Source organism: Microtus oregoni, unplaced genomic scaffold (genome assembly GCF_018167655.1).
Source record: "Microtus oregoni isolate MIOR12 unplaced genomic scaffold, Mior012 000068F_ref0000429, whole genome shotgun sequence".
NCBI lineage: Eukaryota > Metazoa > Chordata > Mammalia > Rodentia > Cricetidae > Microtus > Microtus oregoni.
In genome coordinates, this window is record NW_024543975.1 from 107,387 (window position 1) to 127,688 (window position 20,302).

Consider the following 20,302-nt stretch of genomic DNA (forward strand, 5'->3'; position numbering starts at 1 on the left):
TGACTTACCGTCGTGAACTGACACTCTGAAGTTGGGTGTCACGGTAATTCTCCCTCCTTCAAGTTGTTGGTCAGGTATGTGGTCAGGCAAGTTAACATAGCTTTGGCCCTCTTCCTCATCCGAGAGAAAGACCTCTTGTCTCTAGGCTGAGGGAGCAAGCATTCTTTTGAGCATCTGCCCTGTGTCAAGCACTGTAGCTGGTGGTAGCCCAAGGCACTGCAGGAGGCCCAGCTCTCCGTCTGAATTCTGCTACTTTTTTCCACACAAGCCTCTCTGAGCCTCAGTGTCCTCATCTGTAAAATGGGAGCATCAGTGATGGCTCACCCCACAGTAGGAATGGCTGTGGAGATGAGTGACAGACCGTCTGCTCTCAGTAAGCACACAGCCAGTAGCAGTTGATGCTAACAGAGACTCGTACTCTGGCCACCCACTTCCCAGGGTAGGTGTATGGAGAATCCTTGTCCCAAGAGATTGCAGGCTCGGGAAGGCTGCCTGCTGTAGCTGGGTCCCTGCAGACTTGGCTTCTAGATCCCACTGAGCCTTGTGTCCCTCACTCAGTCCACACACATGCTAGGTCTTGGTTTTTTCTTTCTTTCTTTTTTTTTAATTAAATCACATACAACTCGGGGCATCAGGCCCCACCAACTTCATTAGAACCTGGGATTGTGGGAAGTAGGAATCACAGGCTGGACACATTCTCCCCATCCTTTTATGACAGGAATAGAAACATCAGAAATTACCCCCAAGGAAACGGGGGCACAAAAGGCCCAAGAGAAGGGATTAGGGGAATGGCAGCTACCCTGAGGTTAGGAGGGTGTGGTGCTGGGGTTATGGTCTGAGTGCTTCTGTCTCCAAATTCATGTTGGAGTCCTTATATTGAAGGCTTTGGGGGTGATCAGGTAACAGGGTAGAACCCTCATGAATGGGGCTGGTGTTCAGCCCGTCTGTGCTTCTATCACAGAAGGAGTTTTCTCTGAACCACTGGGTCTATGAGCTCCTTGATCTGGGCTTTGCTGCCCCAGAACCTACAAACCAACTTCTGTTCTTAGCCACCTGGTCTGGACTATTTTGTGACAGGAGCCAGATGGGCCAACTCTGAGCCAGTCGGCTCCTTTAGCCCCAGCCTCAGAAAACATAAATGTCTCTTACTATCACAGGGACTTGGGGGTCCAAGCACACGGGAACAGACCCCACTTCCTGCATAGAGATGAAGGTGTTGGGGGGGCAGTGATGGAGAAGAGTACAGAAAGGGAGTATGGCCAGGGAGCTGGGCCAAGAGAAGCCAGGCAGATAAAGCCAAGGTTGGGGGTGCAGAGGGGCTCATCACCCTACTTAATCTGCAAAGATGGGTGGCTCCCCCTGTTCTAAAGCTGAAAATAAGGAGTGCAGAGGTGAACACTTCTTAGCAGCCACTCCTGGGTGCAGCTGCCATGGATGGGTCTGCCACACCCATCCATACAGAAGAGGGCAGACCGGCCAAGTTCCCACCTCCCTTCAGAGGCGGGCGGGGTGTTCCTGATGTTAACAGCACCTGAGCGACCGCTCTACCTGCCCTGGGCCCCAGAGATGTGGGGCCATCCATCTCCCTTCAACCAGCCATAGCGGGGTCATAACCCGTTTCCCCTGTGCGGCAGGCAAGACATTATTTCATCAATCCAGCCCCATAAGGTTGCAGCTGGCCCCAACCCCAAAGGCGATATGGAGGTAGACAGGCCCCAGAAGGAGGCAGGAAGGAGTGCCACTCCCAGTAGGGATTCCCCAAAATGCATTGGGGCAGACAGGAGATTTGGCAGCTTTCTGACATTACCAGGAAAGACCCTGGCTCCTCTTAGATCGCATTCCGAGGAGGATGTAAACAACAGTGCTCAGGGCCACAGCAGCTGACCCTGCAGGAGCTCACACCCCAATGGCATTCTTCTCGTCCTCTTTGGAGCTGGGGCTCTCCTGGGTCTTCTGCATCTCCCAGCCCCGGACCCAGGTGTAGGCTGACGAGCCACCCAGCACCATCAGGTTGCTCGCCCACCACAGGAAGCTCTTAGCTTCTTCATAGTAGAGCACGGCCAGCACCGTCTGTGCACAGGCCTTGGCTGTGCCCGACACGTTGTGGGTCAGGGGACTGGTGAATTTGATCTGCAGTCCTGTCACGTAGCCGATGGCGAAGCCGAACAGGCCACCTAGTGTCATCATGACCCAGAAGTGGGCACTGTCCAGATGCGGGAAGTCAAGGAGGGCACGGAGCTCCCCCAGCAGAACCATCAGGGGCAAGAAGAGCACACAGGCATTGACATTGTTGTAGAAGGTCAGGCGCCAGATACTGTTGTCTACTGCCGGGAGCACCTTCTTGGTGTAGATGGCATTGAGGGAGACGCAGAGGCTGGCCAGGACCCCGAAGATGGTGCCCATCAGGGATAGGGTGCCCTCAGCTCCCTCTTGGTCTATACCCAGCCAGAAACCACCTGCAGCAGAGAAAGAAGAGTGGCAAAGTGAAAAGGGATAAGGATAGGAGGCAAGGGACAGGATTCTGAGACCACGGTTCAGACTGTTCCGTGGTCCTTACCTCATTGTCAACACAACCAAAGTCTAATGCTGGCACCAAACAAGGGCTGAGGGAGTAGAACCCAGAACCTGCAGCCCTGCAGCTCCTCCAGGCACAATCTAGCAGGAGGGGACGGTAGAAAGGACAGTGTGACCCTGTCACCTCTCAAATTACAATTGTGATCGCTGTAATGAAGGCTGTAGGACAGACAGGTACCTGATGTCCTATAGGGGTAACGGTTCTATAGGAGGAGGGCCAGTTGGTGGCTAAAGTGACCTTGGGCAAGTGACAGGACTCTAAGCCTTGGCTCTGGCTCCATCAGTTTAAGCTTTAGGTCAGAGTTGCTCCTGGCCAGATGTTGCTTGGAGAGTCACTTGGGGACTCTACTTATTCCTGGGTCATCTTTTGTCCAAAGAGCCTGCTTGGTTCCCCAGGCCACAGCACTGGGCTTCCCACATCTGGCTAGCACTTCCTCAAGCCTCCCTCCCTCTCAGCTCCTCACAATACAAAGCTGTTTAGCTGCATCCAAAACATGCTCCTTCTTCCAGGGACTCTGCCATTCTTTGAAGTCAAAGCCATGCTCTCTGGGGGATCGCTTCTACATCCACCCAGATCATCCAGGCCTCTTCCCACTTTCCTGTTTTCTGCCCTTTAACACATTGCTCTTTGCCTGCCCCTGGTTGGTAGGTGCCTGTTCCTGGCTGGTAGGTGCCTGTCCCTGGCTGGTAGGTGCCTGTCCCTGGCTGGTAGGTGCCTGTCCCTGGCTGGTAGGTGCCTGTCCCTGGCTGGTAGGTGCCTGTCCCTGGCTGGTAGGTGCCTGTCCCTGGCTGGTAGGTGCCTGTCCCTGGCTGGTAGGTGCCTGTCCCTGGTTGGTAGGTGCCTGTCCCTGGTTGGTAAGTGCCTGTTCCTGGATGGTAGGTGCCTGTTCCTGGTTGGTAGGTGCCTGTCCCTGGCTGGTAGGTGCCTGTTCCTGTATGGTAGGTGCCTGTCCCTGGTTGGTAGGTGCCTGCCCCTGGCAGCACTCTGGTCTCTTTATTAGATCCTGCATTCCCACAAGGCAGAGGCTTACTGCTGCCACAGGGATCAGCAACACAGAATGGGAGGACAAGCTCAGACATCAGCGAGATCTGGATTCTGACTGCTCTGAAGTCTTAAAGCTGAGCTACTTGGGTGAAATTACTTAATCTCTATGAATTCCAATTTCCTTCATCTGTAAAAATTGGGGCCATATTCTTGCTTCCATGTTGACCAACCTACTCTTTGTCTTATAACTAAAATGATCTTCCTCCATGGCTCCCGTCCCCTTCAGGAAAACTGTACTCATTCAAATGTGTGTTCCCAGCCTGCACTACTCTGGCAGCCTCTCTGCAAGCCTTGCCTAGATGGCTCCTTCTGCTCCCTGCTCTCTCTGGAAACCCCACAGCCCTTATCAGAGATGGGCCCTCCCTCACAGGAGGAAGGAAGGGAGACCCAACAGAGGAGGCCAGTTCTGGGGGCAGCAGAGTTCCACTTTCCCATGCCACCCAGGCAGACTGTCATGGTTCTCAGCTGCCTCACTATCAGCAACTTGTGACTTCGGGGGCCCTGGGCGCAGGTTCTCTAGTGACTGAACCTTCCTGCACGTAAATTTCCCCCTAGGAGGCCCATTCCTTCCAACCCTGGCAGGGCACCTTGTAGGTCAAAGAGGAAGTAAAGAGGAAGTAAGGAATACTATTCTCTTAGAGTGTTCTAAGTGTGAGGGCAGGCGGGAGTCACCCAGTGCTGACAGCTTTTTACCCGCCCCTCTCTGGCCCAGACCCCTAACTGCCGGATTCAGGGGCTGCTCAGCCTGAGGAACATTTCTAGGGCAGATGTGAGCATCAGCCTGGTCCCCACATCCAGAGCGCCTAGCCTGGGCCTTTGGGACACCAGAGAAGAGAAAGTAGGCCAAACAAGACAAACTAAAGAACCTGAGCAGGTACAAATGAAGGTCGGACTCGGAGGGAGCCGATGCCTTGGTCTCTGTAACTAGCAGTCAGAGCCACGCTCCCAGTGCCAGACCCCAACACATGCTGCCAAGCCAGGAGCCCCAGCTACACATGACTACCGGACATGCAAAGACGGTCACAGAACCAGGCTATAACTCCTGCAGCTGAGGAGCTAGATGTTTAAAAGTTCATCTGACTTTAATTTAAAAGCACATTTGGTCTGTAGTTATTGTGTTTGACTGAACCGTGCTAACTTCCAATGGGCGGGAACAAAGCGGACTGGCTTGAAACACAGGCCAGAGAGTGTGGCATCCCAGACTGTCTTAGTTGTGGGGCCTAGCCTCTCCAAGCTTCCGTTTCCTCCATTGTATGCTGGTGACTACAGGGAGGGCTTCTGGGTAAAAAAGGATGCTACATGTACAATGATCATTCGTGTCTGGGAAGATGGGTTAAGGTGTTTGTGCCAATCCTGATGATGGTAGAAAGGACCAGTTCTCAAACTGTCCTGATTTCCACCCATACACTGTGGTGTCCTCCACACACACACATACACACACACACACACACAAAAAGGAAGAAAAAATTTTAAGACATGTATCTACCCACTATTTCAGATGTTACCTCAAGGTAGCAATGTCAGAGGGAGACAGTGAGCTCATTAAAAGTGCGCTGTCCTTGTAAAAGAACACTGGACAGACAATCAGGATCCTGGAGCTCTTGAGAAGGAACAGCGGCATGGTGGTCAAGGTGTGATCTGTGGAGGTAACTGCTTATGTTTAAATCCCAGCTAGGGCAGTGATTAGCTGTGTGATGCTGGTCGAGTTACATAGCCTCTCTGTGCTTTGGTTTTCCTTCTGTAAAATGCAGGTATATTTTACCTTGTCATGGGGATTAGTTGAGAATCCAATCCTTAGATCTGAGTGCCTGGCACACTTTAAGCATGCAGGCAGTGACAGTTGTACTCACTGTAGTTGCTGCTAACATAATTACTTTCACCCTGGCTGTGTCCCTAACTTGCTGAGTGACCACAAGGAAGTTGTTTTCTGCAGGGCTCTTCCTTTGACTGCTGATGCAAGGGATAAAGTAAAGGTGCCCACAGTATTGACCTTTAGGACTTCAGTTCGCCTCCCATCCCGCTCCCCACGGTCCCGGGCCCCACTCACCAATGATGATGCCACACGTGAGCAGGGCATAGAAGGAAGTGGTTTGTTTAAGCAGCAGGTAGGACAGGAGCACATTGAACACTGTGGTGAGCGAGCGCCCCACGTTGTAGAAGGCCACCCCCACGTACTTGAGGCAGAGGTTATTGAAGCTAATCATGCCGATGAAGACCACCGACAGCGGCAGCACACTGCGGGCCACCTTGAGGTCCAAGTTCAGGGTGGGGAAGTCAACCGTGCCAGGGCAGCAGGTGGCCAGAGTGCTGAGGCCCTTGCACAGCAGCGAGGTCACCAGGCACTGGTAGAAAGTGACGAAGATAGGGGTGTCCAGCTTCAGGGAGGGGCTGTCCAGCAGGTACTTGTTGAGGAATACCATGGAGATGGAGATGACCCAGTAGAGAGAGACCACCAGCGCGATCTGCAGCGCCCGCAGCAGAAATGGCTTGTTCCTGTTGTCTGCATCGGCCTCCTCGGAGGCCACAGAGGCTCCAGTCAGCGCCATGCGCAGGATCCTGGACCGCTTCAGGGGGGCCCTGTTCATGGTGGCAGAAGAGCTGGGTCACCCCACGACCAGAAACATTCCCTGGTCTACAGGGCTCCAAGCTGATAGGGTCTGTGGGTGCAGCCTTCAATTGTCACATGGGGTGACCTAACGGTCCCCTCGGTCTTGGAAGAAGTTCTGCTTCCGGATTTGACCAGATGCACCGCTCCACATCGCGCTCGCTCCCAGAGGAGGGGTCATGAGACAAGACCCAGGCAAGGGAGAAGGGACTAGCTAAGGGTGTGGGCCTTGACAGCCATGGCCGGCTGGAAGACAGGGGGCTGGTGTCTAATAGGGACGAGTCACAGGGAGAAAGGAAGGAAAAAGGACAGAGGGCAGGGTGGAGGAGGAGGAAAGAACAGGACGCGGACCGCGTGGAGAGCAGAGGACTGAGAGGGAGGCGTGGGCTACGCGGAGGGCGGGCTGCAGGAGCGCCCGAAAGCGCTCACCGAGCCTACGGGAGAGCGGGCTGCAGGGAGGCCACGGAGTTCAGGGAGGCGACCTGAGGGACACTGACAGAGGTGTGGCGGACGCAAGGCCTCACCGAGGCTGCGAGCCAGTGCGAGTTCCGGCTCAGCTTGGCAGGTCCGGGGCCGCGTCCCGGGAGAGGCGGGCCCAGCGCGCATTTCCTGACACGCCTCCGGGCAGCCTTAAAGGGCCCTGCTCCCCGGGCCTTTCGCCTTTCCCGCGGCCGCCGACAGCGCGCACCAGCGCCAGCCGGAGGGCGCCGGCACGTCTGCACCTGTGTCCGTGGTCCTGCCCTCTTCTTCTGGGAAGCCCCGGAGGAGAGGGAAGGGTTCGCAGGTGCTGGAGCCTCTCCCATTTCCTGGAAGGGCTCTGTCACTCGCCCCGCCACCCTCGCTGTCTGTTCCCCTGGCCTCTTCAGATCGCCTAGACTTGGTCAGTTGCTTCTACACCATCTTCCCAGAAAATAAAATACCATCCCCGCAACAGCCCTTTGCGCCACGACACCCCCCGCTCCTGAAGCCCAGGCTATTTGGGAAGACCTTGTTGCAGCCCTCTCCTTTTTCCCTCCCCCTCCCTCCATTTTCACCCTTTCCAAACGTAGTCGGGAGGGCCCAAGGTCCCAGAGACCCCAGCAGCACTTGCAGAGGCCGGAAGCCACCTCGCCTCCACCAGATGAAGTCCATTCTGGACTCCCAGACCACAGCCTCTGAGGCTCCCAATGCAGCATCCCGCGTCCGGGATTCCTTCCCTTTTCAGAACGTACCGTCGGTCCGCTGGACTCGGCTCTGGCGCCCTGGCGCGCGCTGCTGGCTGGTTCAGGGACCTGACGCTCACCCCGCGGTGCCCTCGGGTGTACCTGGCAGCACCGCCCTCGTCTGCACCTGCAACGCTGTCCAAGCCGCTCCCCCCTACTACTTCCTGCTCGCTGTCCCCAGCGCACGCCACGTCGGGCTCTGGGCGAGGTGGGGCGGTTACCCCGGGAACCCTGCCAGAAGGCCCCTTTCCTCTATCTAAGAACAACCCTGTCTCCCACCTTCCGCCTCAGCCCTACTGGGATCCCTCAGTCCTGTTACCATCGCTGGCGCGCCCCTTGACAAGGCTGCATTCCTGGCTCTGCGGGTTCAAGCTGGTGCTTCCAGAAGGGCGTGGGTGGGGGAACTGCCACCACTACCGGAGGAGGGTACCCCTCCCCGTCCCGCGGACTTGGTCTGAGCAGGCACCAGCTCTAGGTCTTTTACTCCCGAGCTGGGAGGACTGGCTTGTCTGTGCTTTCTTTCTAGCACCAATTTTGGGCGGGCAAGTTTGTCCCAGGCCGAGCTGGCTTCCCTGGGGTTTCAGTCTTGTTCCTTGTGTGGTTGACCATAAAGATGTCGTGTTTAAAATATTTCAAATAATACTCTATTAGCCAGGCCTGATGGTAAAGGGCCTGTAATCCAGCTGCGGTAGGAAGATAAAAAGTCTGGGTTACAGAGAAAATTCAAGGCCACTTAGTGAGACTGTATCTCAAAATAAGAAGCGTTTGTCCCAAAATAAAAGGCAGGTGTGGGCACACACGAGAGACATGGATAAAAGGTTGTAGGTATAGTTCTGTTAGACTGCTTGCCTGCCATGTACAAGGTCTGGGTTCAATCCCAGTACAGCCAGGGAAAGGGTAGGGATCAGTACTATTTGCCAGAATATAAAGTTGAAGCACATTTAGCTTAGATCTGTTGGTTTTTATGGACAGCTACGCTCTCCACTAGGACAGGAGTGGCACTGGTTGCAGTTGTCCAGCCTGAAGGGGCAAGCGCTCCATTAGGAGAGAGAGGTCCCTGTGGCATCTGAGAAGCTGTGCCTGGGAGCCCTGTGTGCCTCACCGGGGGCTGCATGCGGTTTATTGTAACTAAGTTAGGGAATTAGGGGAAGCATTTGTGAGAACATCATCATATCCTCAGAATCCTGCCCTTCAAGAGAGGCTTTTTCAGGGACACTGTCAGGCCCGCAACTGGGGAAGGGCACACTCACAGAAAACATTGCTAAAAGGACTAGTGCTCAGGTCACAAGGAAGTTGAACTCCAGGCTTAGGTTCATCACAAGGAAGTTGAACTCCAGGTTTAGGTTCATTAGCCACTTACTAATCTCATTTGTAGCATTTTCCAGAAAGGAGTTTGTTACAGGTGGCCTAGATAATTATGTTGAAATTTCTGGGTGTCAGCTGAGGAGAAACTAAACCAGCAGAGAGCCGGTGAGGGGAGGCTCTTTCCCTGCTGATGAGCGAGTGTCCCCTCACCGACCTTTCTCGGGAGTTTACACATAGTCACCAACACTGCAGCAGGGGATTGAACAATTGGAGGAAATTGGTTATCAACCATTTGCCTTTTTTGGGCGGACTCTTCTGAGTCAGGCAGGTTGGCCTTGGTCTTCAAGAGAAACTGGTCTGTTTTGAGGTTATGTTTGCTTGCTTCCTTGAAATTGCTGTTCAGTTATGTGGCATTCGGTGCAATTGACACTGTAATTAAATTCCAACTGGTTCATCCTTGGCAAGGGCAAAGTCAGTAAACTCAACCAGGAAATCAAGTGTGAAGATGCCAGGGCATCTAGTGTTGGGAGATTTAGACAGGAGTGTAGCAAATTAATAAAAACATAGAAACAGAAATTGGGGTTCAACCTGCAAGTCAGAAAAGCAAAACAGCCAGCCACTGGTTCTTACCTCTACCTCAGTCCGAACTGGTGATCCTGCCTTGGGGAATCCTCAGACTGAGACTGAGAGCTGGCTCCTCCCATTTTATAATCCTCTCTAGGGCTGGGATTAAAGGTGTGCACCACTACCGCCCTGTTTCTATGGCAAACTAGGTGGCTACTGGGATTAAAGACATGTCTCCACTGCCTGGTCTATGAGGCTGACCAGCGGGGCTGTTTTACTCTCTGAACTTCAGGCAAGCTTTATACATTAAAATACAAATGAACTATCACTACATAGGAGAATGATCAGTTTGAAGGCAGCCTGGGCTACATAGTGAGTCTCAGTCCAGCCTGGGCTACATAATGAGTCTCAGTCCAGCCTGGGCTACATAGTGAGAATCTGTCTCAAAAACCAAAAGCGACAGGGCTATAAAGGCGGCTCAGTAGGTAATGGTGCTTCCTCTGGGAGCATGAGGTATAAGTCTGGATTCTTAGTTTGCCCATAAAACCCAGGCTCTGTGCGTGTCTTCAATCACAGTTTTGGGGGAAAATATACACAACAACGGACCACTGACCTGTCATGCATCGGCTCACGTGTCTTGGGATCATTGGGATGGACGATCTTCATGCATTGGCTCACATGTCTTGGGATCATTGGGATGGATGATCTTCATGCATTGGCTCACATGTCTTGGGATCATTGGGATGGACGATCTTCATGCATTGGCTCACATGTCTTGGGATCATTGGGATGAACGATCTTCGTGCATTGGCTCACGTGTCTTGGGATCATTGGGATGGATGATCTTCATGCATTGGCTCACATGTCTTGGGATCATTGGCACGAACCATCTGTCCTGAAAGCTTTGGTGTGTTCCCCACCGCTTGATGGAGCTCCTACTCACATTGTCAGATTGCTTCAACTCTGAGTTCAGTTTGTGCATTGCCTCGCACGAACCAGCTTTAACGTTGGGCATAAGATATGGGGGGTTATTATAGGAGTTTCCTGGGGCAGGAGAGAAGTCTGCCTTTTGCTAGTACCTGTGCCAGACACTACTGCTTTTCTACTCCAGGAGGGTTTGCAAGTTTTTCTGTAAAGGATCAGAGAGCAAACATTTTAAACTCTAGATACCAAGTAGTTTCTTACCACGAGTCAACACTGAGTATTGAATAAACACTCAATTTCAGTATTAGTAAATTCTTAACAATCTTAGCATTGTAAACAAATGGACACAATTGCATTTCAATAAAACTTTATTTATAAACACAAATAGTGAACTGGTTTTTGTTCATGGGCTACAGTTTTCTTGCTATATTTTATCTTTCTTCCTTACTAATATTACCCATATATTGTAAATCAGTGTATCCATCTAAACTGCTTACTTCCAGATTCTACCGAGAGGTAACCACGTGTCATCCCTCTGTTTAACTGAAGGCAGCTCACAGCAAAAGTACTGTTGTCTTTGTTGGTTCCTTTTCCTTTTTCTGCCCCCAATACAGAACTGAGGTCTGGAAGGGAACCGGCTCTCTTGTGACCTTGAGTCAAAGGATAGCACAAGGAAAGTCAAGAGCAGCAGATTAGAGCCCTCAGATTTCCCCTACACCCTCTTTTGCTGTGTGCTGCCTTCAGTTTATTGTAGGAGATAAATGACTGTCAGTTAAAGCCACCTTGGGATCTCTTTAGTTAAAGAGAGACCTTGTGGAAACAGGTCTCTGGGTAGTTCCTGCACTAACCACTCTGTAGGAGGCTCCAGGAAGGTTTGGGATTGGGTGGTTGCTGGGCCTGGGGCAATAATGCAGATTGTTTAGTTATCAAAGACTGAGCAAAATCCTGAGAGCTGCAAGTAGGTGGAGACTCCAGAGGCTCGGCTGGTGTTCCAGGTCAGCAGAGCTGGTGCTGATGGCCGCCAATGGGAGTTCCAGCTCAAGGAGTTCAAGTGCATCTTTTGGGTAAGATTTGGAAAGATGCAGAGATGAACAGGGAGCCAGTTCCTCTTTTAGTCAAATTTAGTCAAAGAAGACATCATTTTTATTTCCTGAGTTGACTTCAGTTAAGACTTGACTCTTGCATGTTCTGCAAGCCAGTCCGCACAGAATGGTCATCACAGCACCCTGTGAGGTGGAGTCATTATAATTGAAGCCCAGACCTGCAAGTCTAGCTCAAGAGGCCCTTGAGGAGAAGGTTGTGAGATCTGGATTTTAACCCCAGCCTGTTTGCTCCTGAGCTGAAGTCAGCTCACCCTCAATTTTCTGCTTAATCTCTTAGGTCCCTGGATGCTGTGGTTTGGATATCCTTTGTTCCCTAAAGTCAGTGCGTTGGAGACTTGTTTCCTAGTATGAAAATATGGGACTGGGAGGTGGTGGCACACACCTCTAATACCAGTGCTCAGGAGACAAACGCGGGAGAATCTCTGTGAGCTTGAGGACAGCCTGGTCTACAGAGCAAGTTCCAGGACAGCTACATAAAAAAAAAAACCCTCTCAGAAAAAAAAAGAAAGGAAGAAAGGAAGGAAGAAAGAGAGGAAGGAAGGAAGAAAGGAAGGAAGAAAGAAAGAAAGCAAGGAAGAAAGAAAGGAAGGAAGGAAGGAAGAAAGAAAGGAAGAAAGAAAGGAAGGAAGAAAGAAAGGAAGGAAGGAAGGAAGAAAGAAAGAGAGGAAGGAAGGAAGAAAGAAAGAAAGAGGAAGGAAGGAAGAAAGAAAGGAAGGAAGGAAGGAAGAAGGAAGAAAGAAAGGAAGGAAGAAAGAAAGGAAGGAAGAAGGAAGAAATGAAAATATGAGAAGTCGTGGAGCCTTGAAGAAGTGGAGCTTTATGAGTCATTCTTGGGCCCTTAGAAGGGACTGAGGTAGTTTTAATGGGTAGGGTGCAGGCTTTGTGAGAAGAACTTGACCTGGCCCCACCCAGCTCTCCTGCTTACTGTTCCGCACAGGAAACAGAAAAGTCTTTCTGCTTCCACGTGTACATTCTTGCTATGGCCTCTTCGTGATGGATCACCTACTGGAGGGTCCTCTCCAGAACGCAGCAGGTACAGGTGCTACACCTTTGAACTGCTAAGCTGTTGGCTTAAGAAACTTTCTAGGAGGCATTTAATTCATAATCACAACTAACAATTAACATGCCAGGTTTAGGAGTATCCTGGCATTGCTGCTGCTGGCCCTGGGCTCCGACTGGGTACCTGCTATGGGACACCTTGGCAGTCCTACAGTTGGTCCACTGTGGCCTTTCCCTCCAGCTCCACCGTCTGTTGGTTTTGTCTCCCACGGCAGCTAGGAGCTCCCTGGTGATGGAGAATGTGCTGGGGACAGTGGTGATGGGCAGTTACTGCCACAGGCTACCCTGCAGCCTTAACACTACTCACTTGGCACACATTGCCTCACTTCCTAGAAGGTAAACTGAGGGACTAGGGATGTGGATCAGTTGGTAGAGTGCTTGCCTAGTATGTGTGAGGCCCTGGATTTGATCCTCAGCTCTTCACCAAACAGGACATAATGGGATATGCCACCAATCTGAGCACATATGTGAGGTGGAGGCAGGACAATCAGAAGTTTACGGTCATCCTTAGCTATAGTCCATGCCAGCCTGGGTTACACATGACCTTACAGAGAGAGAGAGAGAGAGAGAGAGAGAGAGAGAGAGAGAGAGAGAGAGAGAGAGACCAAACTGAGGTTCAGAGAGGTAAAGTAACCTATGATCTAGGGTCATGAGAGCTTGTAAAGTCAGGGCTGGGATTTGAACCAGGGCAGTGACTTACTAGCTACAGTGCTAATGCTCTTCTACCTCCCCTAGTGTATAGCACTGTGCACCTCACAGCATTTCCTTCCTCCTTCCCTCCTGCTCTCCCATTCCTCCCTCCCTTTTTTCCATCCTTTCTTCTGTGCTGAGGATTGAACTTTGGGCCTCATACATGTTAGGGTGTTCTACCACTATATCTAATATCTACAGCACGCATGCACACACACACACACACCCTGCCATTTTTCTTTTTTTTAAAAGATTTTATTTATTTATTTATTATATATACAGTGTTCTGCCTGTGTGTCTGCCTTCATGCCAGAAGAGGGCACCAGATCTCATTATGGATGGTTGTGAGCCACTATGTGGTTGCTGGGAATTGAACTCAGGACCTCTGGAAGAGCAACTAGTACTCTTAACCCCTGAGCCATCTCTCTAGCCCCCATTTTTTTCTCTTTTAAATTTTGAGACAGGGTTTCACTGTTACCTAGGCTGGCCTTGAGTTCACTCTATAGCATAGATGGCCTTGAACTTGTGATCCTTCTGCCTCTGCTTCCTAGGAGCTGGGATTATACCTCTATCAACAGGCCCAGTCAAAGCATTTTCACATATTGGAAAAACATCAGCGCTTCACAGGACCTTAGGGACTGTCTACATCCTTAAGAAGAGAAAGGCATGGGTTCAGGAGTGAATTTCTCTGGAGCAGTGTCTAAAGATTGCACTCGGCTTGCCCCACTGCTCCCAGGCCAGCCAGCATCCCAGCCTTTGCTCCGAGAGCATGAGGCTGAGTTCCAGAAGTTGTTGTTCTTTGGCGCTTATCATGGTGCCCTGCATACAGCAGACCCACAGGAAATGTGCATTGATGGGAGAGGCTGCTTGTTTGTTTCTCAGCCACCCAGACTCCCGAAATAATCACACAGAAACTATATTATTTGCAATACTGTTTGGCCAGTCACTTAAGCTCTTATATCTAGAATTAAACCACTTCCATTATTTTATATTTTACCACCAGGTCTTTCCCCTCTGGCAGCTACATGGTGTCTCACGACTCGACCTTCTTTCTCCCAGTCTTCAGTTTAGTCCTGCCCATGTCCTCCTCCCCCTTCCTCCCCCCTCCAGCTCTACTCTGCCCTATCACAGGCCAAGCCAGCTTCTTTTTTTTTTTTTTGGTTTTTCGAGACAGGGTTTCTCTGTGGTTTTGGAGCCTGTCCTGAAACTAGCTCTTGTAGACCAGGCTGGTCTCGAACTCACAGAGATCCGCCTGCCTCTGCCTCCCGAGTGCTGGGATTAAAGACGTGCGCCACCACCGCCCGGCCGCCAGCTTCTTTATTAACCAATAAAAGCAACACTTATAAGAAGGACTTCCCACACCATTTCCCCTTTTCTGTTTAAATAAGAGGAAGGATTTAATTTTACACAGTAAAATTACATATAACAAAACAGATATCAAGCAAGAATCACAGTTACAATATTTATATCTACTTTATCTTTTATCATAACTAAGGAATACTATGATTATATCTATTATTCAACTCCATCAAAGACCCCAGAAGGATATAATATTACATAAGTAAACAGGAAGTACATTGTAGGCAACTTCCAAAACTCCAGAATTGACAGAGACATCTCGCTGCCTTCTTCTTTATAATTGGGGCATCCATCTTCAGCCTACAGGCCCACAGTATCCAGCAGACTTTTCCATGAAGCAGGTAATTGCAAAGAGAGTTCCAACTATATTGGTAGTTTGGCCGTCACTTTTTTCTGTGTTCTGCAGAATGTCTGGCAGACTCTTTCATGAAGCAGGAACCTTGAAGGAATGTCTCACCTTCTTCAGGCAACTTCAGAAGTCATTTTTCTGTGGGTCTTGCATGTTCAGTTCATACAGCATAACATCAAGCGGTCCAGGAGAGAGCAGTTTCTTGCCCAAATGGCTGGCAAAGTCTATAAGGAGCCTCTTCAATGCCCATCATCTTTTTGAAGTAGATTGGTGCTGCCAGGAGCAGATGTGTTTCATTGTCATAAAAGTCCTAAATTTCTTTTTTTTTTAAAGATTTATTTATTTATTTATTATGTATACAACATTCTCCCTCTATGTATTCCCATAAGCCAGAGGAGGGCACCAGATCTCATTACAGATGCTTGTGAGCCACCATGTGGTGGCTGGGAATTGAACTCAGGACCTCTGGAAGAGCAGCCAGTGCTTTTAACCTCTGAGCCATCTCTCCAGCCCTAAGTCCTAAATTTCTTAAACACTTTAAATGCCATATTTTGAAGGTCTCTGAAAGATTTGAAGAATACCTGTCTAACTGAAATATATCTCTATATATCTAGAAAACCTAACTAACATGATTATGAGCTTGACTATTATAGATGATTGTCTATTAACCTATATTTCTTAATTATACATTGCATTTTTAAATGAGCTACACAAACACAATAGCTTAATCAAGAGCAGATATATATATATATATATATAACAAAATTGATATTAAATTTGTATCAATAGACCAAGAAACATTTATAAACAATCATTTAGGGAATTTGGGGACATAATTCTCTCCAAACTGCTTTTTGCTTTTGGTTGGGTGAAGTAATTTTTGGGGTGTTAATGGAGATCTTTTGGGTGGTCTTGGTCCATCAAACCACATTAGTCTGGAAGGATCCCAAAGGTTCTCATCCTCTGTGGAAACAAAAGAACCTCTTTTCCAAAGCAACAAATCCTTTGATCCAAATTCTAAAGTTATGATACCTTTAAAATATATATGTTGGTTTAGTTTAGCAGCCCATACAATGAAATGTCTCTCTGTACTTAGTTCCTTTACAGTCAAAAAATTTAAAGAAAACACAATAATATACATAATCCAGTCTCTCTGTGTATATTTCATCTTTATGTGGCTTATTTTTCTTACTCTATTACTTTTTATACAAGTTTAATGTTTATTTTATTATCTTTACTCATTTAATCTATGACTCTCTATTCTTTTATATTAAATCTACTGTCTCTTTCCTCTTTTTTACACATGTACAGAAGGACTTCCCACAGTAGAGCATGCGATGATGTTGAGGTTGTTAAACACACCATTTCAGAGCGACACAGCTTTTGTGTCTCTTACAGCCTGTAGCTTGTTTAACACATTATAGGTGAAGAAGACTGAATAACGTCTACCCCTAGATTCCTACCCACAACCTTAGAAGGAGAGTAGAAAGAGGCTTTCTGCAGCTGTGACTGAATTAAGGTGGACACATGCCAGTTCAGTTTGTCTGCATGAGGTGTGGCAGGTTTGGAGACAAAAGTTCAGAGGTGATGCTCATGCCAGAGGACACATGGAAATGGAGGAGGATGATAAGTGGGTGTAAAGGGAGCCAACTACAAGTTAATAAACTCCAGGGCTCTGCAGGCCAGAGCATATACCGCTCTTGCAGAAGACCCAAGTTGGGTTCCCAGCACCCATATCTGATGACTTACAACAGCCCATAACCCCCGCTCCCAGGGAGCTTCTGGTCTATGTGGACACCTGTATTCATATGCATCCCCCCCACAAACTTAAAAATAAAAGCCTTATACAAATACTCCACTTAATAAACCATCTCTGTTTCTGTTTCTAACCATTGGAAGTTGCAGCAGGTGGCCCGAGACTCAGATTCACATCTTAATAAAGTCTACAGCAGTGCCACCCACCAAGGCAATCTGCTTCTGCAAATGGGTCTCCGGGAGTGACTTGCCTGTTGACTCCTCCCAGCATGCCCTTGTCTTCCCTCCACTGGTGGTTTGTTCCAGTGCTGACAATAGTTTGTTTACTTCCTGTAGTATCTGTGGCTATGAAGAATCTCCCTCTAGGTGTAGACATGCCCTTGCCTCTTCCATTAAGGGTTAACCCAGCGGCATAGGCCAGAGGCCTGGCTAGAAGAGTGCCTCCAAGAAGGCAGGATCATGTGCTTAACTTTTCCAGAAACCCTGTCCCCAAATGCAGTCACTGTTAGCTGTGCCACCACAGAGTTCCACTGAGTCTGCCCACCTTTCTGCGGTCTGACCCAGAAGGGTGTAGCTGTTCCTTTTTCTTTTATTCTGTCTTAAAAAAAAAATTTTTTTTTTTATTTTTCGAGACAGGGTTTCTCCGTAGCTTTTGGTTCCTGTCCTGGAACTAGCTCTTGTAGACCAGGCTGGCCTCGAACTCACAGAGATCCGCCTGCCTCTGCCTCCCGAGTGCTGGGATTAAAGGCGTGCGCCACCACCGCCCGGCAAAATTTTTTTATTCCCTTTATTTTTGAGATTATAATGTGATAACATCATTTCCCCCTTCCCCTTCCTCCTTTCAACTTAGATGCTACCCAGAGCCCAAGTATGCTTTCAAACTCGCTAACATTTGGGTCTCCTTACTCTTCTTATTCTACTGACCAGGGCAATTCCTGAAGGTGACCCAGAATCTGAGTGGGAGGGCAGGACAGTTACATGGCTGAGAGTATGGGCACAGGTTTGTTAATTATGCAGTCGTAGGAGAAGGGCCGGCTTGTTCATCCTGGCCGCCCGGCTAGCTTAGCCCCAAAATAATCACACAGAAATTGTATTCTTTAAAACACTGCTTGGTCTATTAGCTCTAGTTTCTTATTGGCTAATTCTTACATCTTAATTTAACCAATTTCTATTAATCTGTGTATTGCCATGGGGCAGTGGCTTACCAGGTAAAATTCCAAGCATCTGTCTCTGGCGGATCCCTGGCATCTCTCTGACACCGCCCTTCTTCCCCTCATTCAGTTCTGTCTTCTCCACCTACCTATGTTCTGCCCTATCAGGCCAAGGCAGTTTCTTTATTCATTAACCAATACAAGCAACACACAAAGGGGACTCCCACATCACGCAGTCAGATGTGTGCCATGGTCTACAGTGGAATGAGACGCTGTCCTGTTTACCACAGGGTTGCTGGCACCTAGCATAGGGTACTGTAGTGCTCAATGGAGGTTTGGTGACTGACTGGACAAGTGGCGAGGTGGGGTGCATGCTAGAGTAGCCCTGGAACTGGAACAGAGAAATGGAGAGAGCAGGGTTAGGCTTGCTTCCTTGCTTGCAAGGGTTTTACTATGTAACCCTGGTTTCTATGTAGACTAGGTTGACCTGGCATTCACTGTGACCCACCTGCCTCTGTCTCTTTAGTACTGAGATGAGAGGTGTGTGCCAATATACAAGAACTCAAGGCACCTGACAGAAATGACATCCATCTTACAGTGCTCTAAGAACCTACTACCCCCACAAACCCACCATCTCCCATCAGTACTGCCCCCGGGATCCAGGGTCTAATTCCAATGGGCTCTGGGAACACAAGTCATATTCAAATCACAGTGCCTGAGCTTCAGCCTTTGGAAGACCAGATAGTGAATGTCTGTGGTGGTGTCATTTGTAAAATATCTGAAACTGGAAACAGTTGATAATCCTGTGATTGTGAAATGGATGTATCATACACACACACACACATGCACATACACACAAGATGCACACTCACATACACACAGATACACATTGGATACACATACATATGTGTACACACACATATATACACACAAAGATACACACTCACATGCACACACATTCACAACCTCAGATACACACACATGCATACTCAGAAACACACACACACTTTTGATACAGGAACTCTCTATATATCCCAGGCTTGCCCAGAACTCAATGTAGTATAGGCTGTCTTCAAACTCAAGATAATTATTCTGTCTGAGCCCCTTGGGCACGAGGATCACTAGTCTGCATCACCACACCCAGCCCTGATTTTTTAAAATAGGTTTATTGCATGTAACTTGTTGATTTCATATGCACATATGTAGGTGAGCACAGCTCTGGAGTCAGAGGAGCACTTAAGGGAGCTGGTGCTAGCTCCCACTGTATGGAGTGAAGGGACAGAGTGTAGGCAGATGGGATTGATGGCAGCTGTCTTTACTCACTGAGCCATCTTGCCAACCTGGGTTGTTTTTTGTTTGTTTGTTTGACTATTTGTTTTGTTTTGTTTTAGATAGTGTCTCATGATGTAGCCCAGATGGCCTCAAACTCACAAAGACTCTTCTGCCTCAGTCTCCCCAGCTCTGGGGTGACAGAAATGCATTGCCAATGTTCAATTAGGAGACATTATTTGAACAATCTAATTACACCAGGAATACAAACTGGACATTTGGAAGTATTGTTAATAGATGAGCATTTGTTTTTTAAACATAGAAAAGTGTAGAAATCTCCATTCGTGCTTCATATGAGGCAATTATTCCCATTGGCTGGTGGACACACTGATGTTTATTATGCCGGGGTGAACTGAGTCAGTAACTAATGATATTGAAGGCTGTTATTTTCCTTGTGAAATCACTGTTACCTTTCTGCTATTTAAACAAACGTGAGAATGGATCGACAGCTCATGTGAACATTAAACACACCCGTTAGCCAGACAACTTTAGGGGGGATATTTCGCTCTTTCAGAAGCAACAAACTTTTATATAAATTTAAATAAGATGACTAGGGATAATTGAGAGTCAATTACTTTTTATATTTTCTGTCTTTGCAGAATTGCTGGCAGAATAGTATTTTTACATTAAACAAAAGAATTGAATTCCATTTAGATTGCTAATCACTCAAGAAAATGTCTATTTGAGAATTGTTCACATTTTGTGGTATCTACTAAAATAAAAATGTCTGCCTTGCCACCCAAAATTTTTACAAGGAAGAAAAATTCTGATTATTAAAATAGAATAGAATCTATGTGAAGTTAAATCCCAGTCAACCATGATAAAGAACGTAAGAAAAAAAAAACCCAGTTTCATTTCTGTTGATGTGAGAAAATACCCTGATAAATAGCAGCTTAGAGGAGAGGCTTTATTTCAGCTCGGGCTTCGCCTCCCTCCAGGGCAGAGAGAGAAGTGAAGGCTGACACACAGGGATCCAGTCTGAGATGCTAGTCCTACAGTTTCAGCAATGGCTGGAACAACAGACTGAGAACTGCTGAGGACACGGAAGAGGTTACCCCTTACACTAACTAAACCTGTCTGTCTGACTAAGGTGGAAAACTTTGCCCAGCAACTCAAAATAGACATTTTTCTCAGGTGCTCAGGGAACCTCATGAAAGAGCATGTGTTAGGCCATGGGAGTATATTTTCCAACCAATAGAAAGCAAAACTGCAAACAACACCAGAAAGAAAGCCTGAAAACTCACAAGTGCTTGGAGAGTAAGCAAAGGGACAAATACTTGCAGATACA

The 20,302-nt window shown here is 48.5% G+C and overlaps 1 protein-coding gene across 2 annotated transcripts; it reads right to left on the reverse strand.

Moving 5' to 3' along the window:
• Positions 1–577: 577 nt before the first annotated feature.
• Positions 578–7,682, reverse strand: Slc35c1 (solute carrier family 35 member C1). 2 transcript variants are annotated; one of them, XM_041641307.1, is made up of 3 exons: positions 7,436–7,682; positions 5,667–6,196; positions 578–2,456 (listed from the first exon to the last, which is right to left on the reverse strand). In XM_041641307.1, the coding sequence occupies exons 2-3, from the start codon at positions 6,163–6,165 to the stop codon at positions 1,897–1,899; spliced, it is 1,059 nt and encodes a 352-aa protein (XP_041497241.1). In that variant the 5' UTR covers positions 6,166–6,196; positions 7,436–7,682; the 3' UTR covers positions 578–1,896. The 2 variants fall into 2 exon arrangements, with proteins under 2 accessions (XP_041497241.1, XP_041497240.1); XM_041641306.1 differs by lacking the exon at positions 7,436–7,682 and having other exon boundaries at positions 5,667–6,568.
• Between the last annotated feature and the right edge of the window lie 12,620 nt (positions 7,683–20,302).

Coding starts and splice junctions, on each gene's coding strand:
- Slc35c1 (XM_041641306.1), bottom strand. CDS start 6,204: ATGAACAGGGCCCCCCTGAAGCGGTCCAGGATCCTGCGCATGGCGCTG. Junction 2,457..5,666: donor CACGTGTGGCATCATCATTG/GTGAGTGGGGCC, acceptor TCTCTGCTGCAG/GTGGTTTCTGGCTGGGTATA.